The 12118-nt window shown below is 42.1% G+C and overlaps 1 protein-coding gene across 1 annotated transcript; it reads left to right on the forward strand.

Annotated features, from left to right (window-relative positions):
* The first annotated feature begins 4891 nt into the window (after nucleotides 1-4891).
* Nucleotides 4892-9697, forward strand: LOC143518245 (uncharacterized protein C1orf232). The gene is made up of 4 exons (XM_077010705.1): nucleotides 4892-5479; nucleotides 6737-6814; nucleotides 7261-7364; nucleotides 8273-9697. Exons 1-4 carry the CDS (start codon nucleotides 5372-5374, stop codon nucleotides 8511-8513), a joined length of 531 nt encoding a protein of 176 aa, XP_076866820.1. The 5' UTR covers nucleotides 4892-5371; the 3' UTR covers nucleotides 8514-9697.
* Nucleotides 9698-12118: the final 2421 nt, after the last annotated feature.

Consider the following 12118-nt stretch of genomic DNA (forward strand, 5'->3'; position numbering starts at 1 on the left):
ATTAATAACCTTTGGGGAACTATAATACTGACCTGTAAATAAATAAAAGGACAACACACACCAGGCCTCAGTCAGCCTCGGTCACCCCTGGTCTCACCTGTGTGACTGAAGTAAGTGGAGGTGGTATTTGCTGGGTGGGTTGGGACGACGTGTTTGTAGCGTTTGGCCACGTGGCTATTTTGAGAAAGTACACTCTGTGCGATGAGTGATCTGTGAATGTGAATACACATATACATCTGTCCATCAGAGAGACTGTAAACACCTGGGTCTGAACCACAGCGGACGGCCAGGCATCAGTGTCATGAATGTGAAGGAGGCCAGCAAATATAAGACAGGGACGGTAAAAAAATGCTTGTCTCTACCTATTCAAACAACAAATCAATGTTTTAGCCATTTAAAATGAATTAGAAATTATTAAGTATCATTTTCTCACAGAAAGGCTTGTGTCATAAGGTTCAGCATGTCATAGTATATATTTCCTTCATAGAATCTAGACAGATCAAAGGTTTATAACAAATGACATTTTCCAAACTAGGCTGTATCCGGGTGCCACGCCCACACAAAGGTAACAGCACTGCTCTCGTTCGTAAACATACTCGTGTACTTCACATGCTAAACAGTGCATATACATTCACAGGCCACTTTATTAGGTACACCTGTGCAACTGCTCATTAACCCAAATGTCGAATCAGCCAATCACATGGCAGCAACTCAATGCATTTTGTCATGTAGACATGGCCAAGACGATCAGCTGCAGTTCAAACCGAGCATCAGAATGGGGAAGAAAGGTGATTTAAGTGACTTTGAATGTGCATGGTTGTTGGTGCCAGATGGGCTGGTCTGAGTATTTCAGAAACTGGTGATCTACTGGGATTTTCATGCACAACCATCTCTAGGGTTTACAGAGAATGGTCTAAAAAGAGAAAATATCCAGTGAGCAGCAGTTCTGTTGGCAAAAATGCCTTGTTGATGCCAGAGGTCAGAGGAGAATGGCCAGGCTGGTTTGAGCTGATAGAATGGCAACAGGAACTCAAATAACCAGTCATTACAACCGAGGCATGCAGAAGAGCATCTCTGAACACACAACATATCGAGGCTTGAAGCAGATGGGCTACAGCACCAGAAGACCACACCAGGTCACCACTCCTGCCAGCTACAATTTGCACAGGCTCACCGAAATTGGACAATAGAAGATTGGAAAAACGTTGCCTGGTCTGATGAGTCTTGATTTCTGCTGTGATATTCGGATGGTAGGGTCAGATTTTGGCGTCAACAACATGAAAGCATGGATCCATCCTGCTTTGTATCAATGGTTCAGGCTGCTGCTGGTGGAGCAGTGGTGTGGGGGATATTTTCCTGGCACATTTGGGCCCATTAGTACCAATTGAGCATCGTGTCAATGCCACAGCCTACCTGAGTATTGTTGCTGACCATGTCCATCCCTTTATGACCACAGTGTACCCATCTTCTGATGGCTACTTCCAGCAGGATAACACACCATGTCATAAAGCACAGATCATCTCAGACTGGTTTCTTAAACACAACAATGAGTTCACTGTACTCAAATGGCCTCCACAGTCACCAGATCTCAATCCAATAGAGCACCTTTGGGATGTGGTGGAACGGGTGATTCACATCATGGATGTGCAGCCGACAAATCTGCAGCAACTGCGTGATGCTATCATGTCAATATGGACCAGACTCTCTGTGGAATGTTTCCAGTACCTTGCTGAATCTATGCCACGAAGGATTAAGGCAGTTCTGAAGGCAAAAGGAACCCGGTACTAGCAAGTTGTACCTAATAAAGTGGCCAGTGAGTGTAGACGCACTGTAGATTCGACAGTCCTGCCCTGAAGCAGCACTCTGATATCTGCCCTGCAGTCACTCACACAGTACATGGAGTAAGTAAATGGTACCCATTTAATTAATGGTACCCATTTAAGTAGAGTAGCTGGTTTTCAGATTTAGTTTTTGTCTAGTGTGAAGATCTGTTGAGCTGCAGTAAGTGCCAAACAGCATCATCTCATTGTGTGCTGTCAAAGAAACGGACGCACACGACAGGCACGTGCAGGTACTGAATTGGGGATTTGGGAAGCCAGGAACGCCATGTTCTGTACATTTTGTTCCACATGTATATGCCAGTCAGTTGTCACTAGGTTTAGGTGGATCTCTATCGCCATCTAGTGGCGATATTCTATTCAGGCAATATGCCACGAAGACCTTAGGTGTTTAGGTTCTAATGTAGTTTATTAATTAAAAATATTATATACAATGACAATTCCTGTGTATCTGAACTGTGATTTCAATGAAGTTTAATGGAAATGTGAAATACAATAGTATTTAATTTAGGAAATAGTAAATATTTAATTTAGGAAAGCCTTTATAGTTATTTGTATAACCATATTTCTGGGGGACTGTAGTCAATGATTAATATCATGGTTTTCAGATTTTATAATATGTTAATTTTGTTGCTTTTGTTAGTCAGCCATTTAGCAATGAAAATTTACTGTAAAACTGAAAAAGTCCTAGAGTCCTCTGTAAGTGTCAGTCTTGTGGACAGAGGCAGCAGGAGACGAAAAAACTTATGCAACAACATTATAGTTAAAATATAAATTTTAAGCATAGATATATTTTGCATAAAAATGGCATATTTTGCCAATGGTTCTGACCGCCATCTTAGATTAAATACGCAGATGGATGGGGAATATTCATGAACACACACACACACACACACACACACACACACACACACACACGCACACACACACACACTCTCATGCAACATGCCAGTTCCATTCTAATCTAATACCCCTGAATTTAGTGTTCAGATGCTCTCGAATGGTATCAAATCTGCCCTCTGGTGGACAGAATAGGTAATGACCATATGGCGCAGGATTGCCGAGCTTTGGCCACTCATAGGCCAGATTCAGCTCAGACCTTCATCTGGTTTATGGGGACTAAACTCAGTCAACGCCGAGGATGTTCCATCAGTGCCCGGACACGTCGTGAACTTCTGTCCTCCTGAACGTCCACGCGCTGTGTGGACGCAGATTTGCTACAAACATAATATCATGTAATGATTTTAAAGGGTTTGGTTTATACATTGAGAAATGGAATACTGAGTAGTGGTATTTACTAGTACGTAACATTTAGGATTGCTGTTTGTGATTGGTGGATGCAGTAGTGGGCTCTGGTTACCGGAGCTGTAAAGACATGCCAGGCCCGAGTGAATAATGGAGCAGGTGCTGGACACAAGGAGAAACCCGACCCTTCACGAGCACTCCGAGTAGCACCACACACGACACACCGCGTGTCATCCCGCATAGCATACTAGGAACACACACCACGTAGCACACCATGTAGCACACCACGTAGTACACCAAGTAGCACACCACGTAGCACACCAGTAGTACACCACGTAGTACACCACGTAGCACACCATGTAGTACACCACGTAGTACACCACGTAGTACACCAAGTAGCACACCACGTAGCACACCAGTAGTACACCACGTAGTACACCACATAGTACACCACGTAGCACACCAGTAGTACACCACGTAGTACACCACGTAGCACACCAGTAGTACACCACGTAGCACACCACGTAGCACACCAGTAGTACACCACGTAGCACACCAGTAGTACACCACGTAGTACACCACATAGCACACCAGTAGTACACCACGTAGCACACCACGTAGCACACCAGTAGTACACCACGTAGCACACCAGTAGTACACCACGTAGCACACCACGTAGCACACCAGTAGTACACCACGTAGCACACCAGTAGTACACCACGTAGCACACCACGTAGCACACCAGTAGTACACCACGTAGCACACCACGTAGCACACCACATAGCACACCACGTAGTACACCACATAGTACACCACCGGCACGCCATGTAGCATGACTACGAGCACTCCACGTAGCACTTTCACAGGGAATCTTGCCTTCGCGTGAACTGTAAACCTCGCTGCCTTCCAACACGTTTGGCCCTGCAACAAATTTACAAAGCAGAGAGGTCAAAATACGTTTTCCTCGCGCTGCATTCATAAAAAAAAGTGAAACAAAAAAGCATTCTTAAAGTTAATTGATGAAATTGAAGTTGAAGCATTAGTCAATGTCATGCTGGTATGAAAGCACCTGGATGGGGTACATGTATCAGTGAAGGACAGTGTACTTAAATAAACGACCCAATCAGGGCTGCATGGTTCTGAGTACAGTTACTATGGGATCCCCAGTAATTATACCATGGCACCAGCCTCAAGGACCCTACATATTTTATGACGCTCGTTTCCATATTCAGCAAAGTGTCTGTTCCAGATCACAGTGTCTGTTCTAGATAACAATGTCTCTTCTAGATCAGGTGGCTCAGAAACAAACCACAGGAAACCACTGTGTTTCCTCACATTGCATCTAATTGTGTGTGCAGTTTGGACAGTTATAATCTTGCAGCTGTGGAGAACAGAACCACCAAAGAGCCTGACCTTTGGCCCCTGCGTGCTTTATTAAACCCGGTTACCCCCGAACGCTTGAGCTCCTATGACAATAAGGATGGGAAGTAGTAGAACTAATGACAGTTGAATTTTAAGTTCAGGCCATTTGAATGATCTCTATTTTTTGTTCTATTAAGTGCTATGTTCATTATGTGTTAAATGATGACTTTGCAAAGGATATATGAGTGGTTACAAGGGATGAAAGTGACATTACCAGAAATAGTGTAATCAAAATAGTGGATCACTGCAAGAATTCCCGACAATGACGTAGACAACTTGACATGAAAGGTCAGGTGTGAGACTCTGGCGCCAGGCTGACCATCATGGAGATATCTCAGAGGCATGCAGGGAACAAAGGATCAAGTTGCAGGATCCACTCTTCTCAACCTACAATAAGGGCTCCTCTCTCAAAAGAGCCTGCTTAAATATTCATGGGGTAAGCCATACCTGTTTCCAGGTAACTGATGCTAAGGTCTTGTGCCATGAAAGAGTGTGTGTGCGGGTGTGTGTGTGTGTGTGTGTGTGTGTGTGTGTGTGGTCAGCACAGGAACCGTTTCTCTCTTTCTCCTGCTCACACAGTAAATGGGACTTCCATGAGCTAGCTGGCATTTTCTGCCCAAATGCAACATTGTCTGCTTTGAGGCCATGAACCATCTGGGGCTTCTGATTTGAGTCTTTCTGCCATCTTTTTATATTGTCAACACATGAAATGTCCATCACTTGTGATGTTTAGATGGAACATCATCGGCGTTGAGGAACCTTAGACCCAGGAAGAAGGGATTCTGCTAGTGTTGGCTTGACAGGACTTTGAGGGACTCTGTTAGCGGTGTCTTGACAGGACTTTGAGGCATACGGAGAATACCACCATGAATCCACTGTGGAACATGTACAAGAACAAGGTCATGAGTACCATAAACCCCGACGGCTCCGAAGATCCTGCCAGCCCGGAGAGACAGGAAGTGCCTGAAGAAGTGGTAGGGTTCTACACGCATGGTGCATGCTTACATCTCGTTAAGAGGAGGGAGCGTTTCTGGCCCCTTCAGCTGATTCACCAACAGCTTCATCGTTCTGTTTAGACACCAGTGCTGTTTTTTTTGTGTTGTGAAATGCCACCTAACGCAAATGTCAGAATCTGATTTTAAAGTTTACGGGAGAATGGAAGATGAGACACGATGGGTTGAGAGAGGTTGGGCATGAAAGCTGGTCATAACGGCACAGGTGTGGTGTAGTGGAGGGGTGTGGCCCAGGTGGGGCCCAGGTGTGATGTAGCAGGTGGGTGTGGCCCAGGTGTAATGTAGCAGAGGGGTGTGGCCAAGGTGTGGCCAACCTGTCACGGCTCTGCAGTAACTCAAGCCTGAATAGGGAGGCTGGGATTAGATTTAGTGCCAGTGATTTAGACAATGAATCAAGCACTGTGTTGTGTGTTTGAACAGCACACAGCCTGGAAAGGCACTGCAAATAGCATGGCATTAATGTTCTGGTCCACTAAACTTATGTACATAATATATACTTTGCACAAGTGCACAATGATTTGTTTATTTATCAATTCATTCCCTAAATTAATTAAAACAAAATTTTTTATAGTTAAATGTCTCATTCAAAACTGTAAAAATAAATCGAATGGTCAACAGAGGTTAACATAAAATGCGCCAGATAATATCTTACAGGTCACATCTGAAAGGTGGAACACAGTGACTCTCTGTTCAGCTCTCAGTGGTCAGGGAGGGACACTAGCTGTATTACATATGTTCACACAGCTGCAGTGCAGACCTTTCACACACTCTACAGATGATCTGTTCCCACTGAGTTACAGCACACAAGGCTAGTCTGGCTTTGTTTACACTGTCTGTAATGTTAGTACTTATTGTTATGCTACAATTTTGTATTTGCAGCATAAGCCAGATTCCACCGTTTTATTGAGAAATTCACCATGCCATGATCATCACCCATGTGTTGTTCGGCCCATTGGTTTTCCACTGTTTTTACTGGTTTGATGTATTTTGGCTATAGATTTCAGAATGCAAGCAGTCTCATTTGGAGCCACTAGATGGAGACAGCGAGTCCACAAGAGTATTACCCTTCCAATAGAAATGACACATTGCATCCTTCTATCACCAATGCCATAATAAACAGAATGAGGTGCAGTAAAGCTACACTAGCTGTGTGTGACAGGTACAGACAGTAACTGTGTCCTGGTGTGACCGTATCTCTGCCCGTCCGTGTTGGGACAGGTGACGGAGGTACCTCAGGACCCACCACCTGTCCAGGAGGATGAAGCAGCCACTGCCGTGTCTCAGCTTGCTAAGAAGGTAAGAGTAGCTGTGGCCATCACCACAGACCTGATGTTCTCACGCCAGCTCACGTGACCTGTGTGCAACGTGCGTGGGCGAATTCTTACAATCAGAATGAATGTATATGGCAAAATGACATCAACCTCAGTTGGTAATGATAAAGACAAAAACACATGTCCAATATGAAAAGATTATTTTTTTGCATTTTCCATTTCAGTAATGGATGCATGAAATGCTACAAATAATAAATGAATGAGTGAATGGATGAAAGAATAAATTATATCATCTCACATCAAACAAAATTGGTCATTGGTAAATTGGCATATGAACAGTTCATGTACAGAAGTCTCTGCTGGACACAGTATATGTGGCATCTTGTTGGTCTCAAAGGGGAAGAGAGAGAGAGAGAGAGAGAGAGAGAGAGAGAGTGAGTGTGTGTATTGAGTGTGACTCCTTTCTCTCAGATGCAGGGAGCTGGGGCCATGGGCTGGAAAAGTGTGTCTGCACTCTTTAATAAAGACGAGGAGCAGCCACCAATACATCACCAGAGACAACCAGCAGCAGACCAGTGAGACACTCACACCTCAACACACGGTTCCTCACTGCAGCTGTGTGTGTGTGTGTGTGTGTGTGTGTGTGTACAGGACTCTGATAAGGTTTTAGGCAGGTTCAGAAAAATGCTTCAAAGTAAGAATGCTTTCAAAAACAGTTAATAGTTTATTCTTTGTCAATAAACACAATGCACTGGGAATGAACACAAGAAGAATCTAAATCAAATCACTACTTGGTGTGACCACCTTTTGTCTTCTAACCAAAGAAGGCTCCGTGTGGGCCATCTCACTGTCGTCCTTTACACTGAAGACGTTCTTAATCACATTTTGGGGTCATTGTTGTGCCGCAGAATGAATTCTGAGTCAATCAGTACTGCGTGATGAACAAGTATCTGTACTTCTCAGCATTCAGGACACCATTAATCCTGACCAAACCAACCTTGAAAGGAACCTCCTCCACACTCCACTGTTGTCTGCAGACACTCATTATTGTACATCTCTCCAGCACCTCAGCACACAAACTGCCTTCTCTTACAGCCAAACATCTCAAACGTTGACTCATCACTCCAGAACACCTGCTGCCATTTCCATGCATCCTGGTTTGTAAGTGTCTGTGCATAGTCAAGGTTGCAATTTTTCCATGAAGACCACTTCTGGCCAGACTTCTCTGAAAGTAGATGGGTGTTACTGAGTCACACTTGTTTCTCCCAGTTCTGAACTGCTGGACATCTGATTTCTATCGGAAGTGAGTGTGATGTGTCTTCTGCTGCACTAAATTTCCTTGGTCAACCACGGCGTCTACGGTCCTGATAGCACCAAATACTGATTTGGTTTAGATTTATGACCCACTTTGACCTCATATATATGAATATATGAATATGTATGATGTATGATGAGAGCTTTGCTTGTCTTTATCTCTCTGCAGCCCACTTGCAATCAGGCCCCAGGAACAGGACCAGTGCAACTCAGGATTCTGGGATTCCTTCACCACCAAGTGGCAACAGGCAACAGGGGCGGAGTCAGGCATGGAGGCGGAGACTGAGCAAAGCAGTCAAAGTTATGCGTCTGAGGGAGGGGCTAACGAAGAACCGCCCTCCTTCAAATGGGACTTTGTGACCAGCAAACTGGCAGAGCTTAAGACCAAAGGCATGACTAAGACCACCTAGCCCATAATACTGTTACCAGGGAAACAGGGGGCACAGAAATGACAAAATGCACCAAACCAGGTCAAATCCCCCCCAAACCCCTCCCCTGGCCTCTACTTTACTCATCATAGTGCAGTGTGACTTCAGATCTGTAGAGAATTGTTCAGAGAATACAGTATTCAAATGAGAGAAGATCACAGCAAAATAAAGACAATAACCACGGTGTGATTTAATCATGAGAGTGTGTTTTAAATGGGACTTGCTGTCACATAAAAAAAAAAAAACAATGATGCAAAAATGTTTTTTTTTCCTGAAAGCAGAGATAAGACATATTATATAACTTCTATATTGTTCACCCTACATGACGTCTACACAGACACTTACATGAATATCTCAGGAGCTAAACATCCAGTTAGTTTTATTTGTAGTTAATAGATTGAACATTTGGTACAAAGCCACACAAAATAAATCACATGTAATGTTACCAACAGAGTTGGATTTCCTGTGTTTACTGGAATGAAGATTTTATTAATATTAAATGCATTCATTTGAATGTAACAACAACGACAGAAGTGATAATAACACATGTGCTGGTTGGAGGGACTGTGGCCTCTCTGCTGTGTGGGTCAAAGTTCAACAGTAGCACTAATGTGGATGATACTGTTACCTCTCTGGCTCGTTCTCCACCTGCTTTTCCTTTATAATCTTATTCTAAGTTCAAATAACTATTAAATGCATAAATAAGAGAACAGTAAATGCATAATAATCTAACATAACCGATCAACCAAACAGCAAATGAGAAAAACAAACAAACAAACAAAACAAACAAACGATTCCAGTTTCAGTGTTATTGTAAGAGACTTACAAACAAAGCTAAGATCTGGTGTCTGTGGGACATTTGTGAATGTCAGCTGTTTAATATCTATGCAGTTTTCTCTTTTGTTTGAGCTCTCAAATTTGACCCTTTCTGTTTTGAATGATGCTGAATAGGTTGTTCCAATTTATTCTTTTATTGTATGATAAAATAAAATGCTATGGATAATAAAAGTTGACTTGATAAAATTATTTTTTTTGCAGACAGCTCAGAATGGAATTGTGACACCCAACATCACTGCCTAAAAACGAATTCTTAAGCAATTAAAGAAGAAAGTTTCTTTCTAGAACCAGTATGGTCCCTCTAGAACCAGCACGTTTCCTGCATCTGTAAAGTGAACGATTTACTGACATAATAACCTAATAAATTTTGCCTTGAAATGCTTGGGACTCAAATGTTTATGTTTTTTCATGACATCTGAGTGCCCTCTTGTGATGACTTTCTGTCATTTCAGGCCCATGTCAGGTCCCTGAGCTGATAAAACATCCAGAATCCAGAATCAAGGGTCCACGCAGCTCTCCACTTCCCTCGACAACCATAAGCTCCATCTGAACCCTGTTCCTAAGTCATCTGAACCATTATGTGCAGCCATCCAGGATCCAGGCTGATTCACAATGCAAAGCACAAATTAAAATATTAATTTACCTCATAGCTGAAGCAAGGTGGAATCTACAGTGCAGCAGAACATTTGGTTTTAACCCAATGCTGGATCTGTTAAACCACCTGGAGCTCGTGTTTTGATTGGATTCCCAGCATGTCTTGTTTACGGAGCTGAAGTGCTTGGATGGATCAGTATTTTTATTAGACTTTTCCTCTGTTAACTGGAAACATTTGGTAGTATTATTATTGTTATTATTATTTCAATAGCAACAGTAACGCCAACAATAACAGCAGCAAAAATAATAACAGCAACAATTAAATAGAATAATGATTATTATTATTGTTATTATTATTATTAGCAGAAATAACCTTCTCAAAAACACTTCGAACACACTCTTATTGTCTTTCTACTTATTCCTCTTAACACTTTATCATACTCTTTAATTAGAACAATTACATATGCTTTTATTATTGTTTATGTAATCTCTTCAAATTACCCTGGTATATAAAATGTGCTCTTTACATGGTTGTACCAAGACGGACAAAAATTGTGAGAAAAGTCTGGCACGTTGGAACAAGCGCTAGTAAGTGTATGAAATTAGGAGCATTTACAGTTTCATCGAAAGTATATGATTGTAAGTACAATTCACATTTTTCCCCCAGTATGTCTCAGGGAACTAATTTCTATGATAAATTCTTCAAAGTCCTCCTCCTGCATGTTTGATCCAGTTCTAACTTGTTTACTTAAACAACTCCTGCCTGTTAGCACAGAACATATGCACATTACATTCCCAAACCATTAAAACAGGTGCTGTTTTTAAACCATTAATTAATGCAACATAATCCCACCATCACCTTAAACTCTACAAACAATCCCCACGGGTTTTACACTTACATGCCAATTTTGAACCTGCTGTCTATTTCCAAAGTATTATTAAAATAATTGTCTGTTTGCAGACAAATTATGTTCATGAATTATTTCAGTCTGGATTTACACTTCATCACAACAGTGAAAAGGTGCTAACAAATCTTTTAATATCCTTGGTGAAAGGATGAATCAATTATTTAATATCCTTGGTGAAATGATTAATCTCTCTTGTACTTTTAGATCATAATACTGCATTAATTTTACATTTTACTGGACAGGCTAGTAATACACACTGGTATTAGAGTATAGTTCCTCTATTAAACCCCATTTGACTATCATCAATTGGTTCTTGTACATAATAAATGAACTGATCTTACAAAAGTTAAATGTGGTGTCCCATAAAGGTCAGTACAGGGTCCCTTATTATTCTCATAATATATATATATTTCCAGAAGCATAGCACCTTCCATTGTTAAGGTGAAAAATATAAAATTAAGTACATATAAAGTGCAGCTCACATGAGATGAAGAATCAGATTTATTTCTATTCCTCAAAATAAGCACAGAGTGGGTCCATTACAGGTGGCCATGTTTGAAATAGGTTTACTACTGACACCGTGATACATGCAGACCACTGGGTGCCTGTTTAATAGCTGTTGCGTAAAGTGAAGTGAATCATTGGAAAAGAATGACGTACTGCTCCAACTTGAAACTGCAATTTGTAGAGAATGCAGTAGCTAAAGTCCTTGATATAGTCGTGTTCAAGGCCCACGGTATAGGAGTGAACTCACACTACACCTAGTCCAGTGCCTTATCCTACAACACCCTTCAGTGATGAAATAAACTTCCATCTTTAATTCGGGAATCAAATAGACAATAAGTTAAAGACGTATTTATGAAGTCCCAGGCACTTTGTGTCTTCACTTGGGTGTGTGATGATGATGTGGGTGACTGCAGTGGCTCTGAGGACTGGGGCAACCCAGATGACCCCTTTAGAAACGCCGTCCTAGACCTGCTGGAGCAGCGTGATGGTCTCTGGCAGGTCTACAGATCATGAACTGAACAGGCGTTGCTCATCTTTATAGCAATAACTGCATTTTCTTGTCTTTGCTTTATCTGCACATTACTGTGGATTACAGTATTAGACCTGCTCATTGGTAACCAGAGATGTTCCAGTGATGGTAGTAGATAAAGTGATGCTGCCATATTCCGCCCACTTCATCTATTTGACTGGATGCTGAAGCAGCTCTAGACCCAACGGAGAAGCCAGAACTCAGACACCAAC

The sequence above is a fragment of the Brachyhypopomus gauderio genome, chromosome 7, assembly GCF_052324685.1.
Source record: "Brachyhypopomus gauderio isolate BG-103 chromosome 7, BGAUD_0.2, whole genome shotgun sequence".
Lineage (NCBI taxonomy): Eukaryota > Metazoa > Chordata > Actinopteri > Gymnotiformes > Hypopomidae > Brachyhypopomus > Brachyhypopomus gauderio.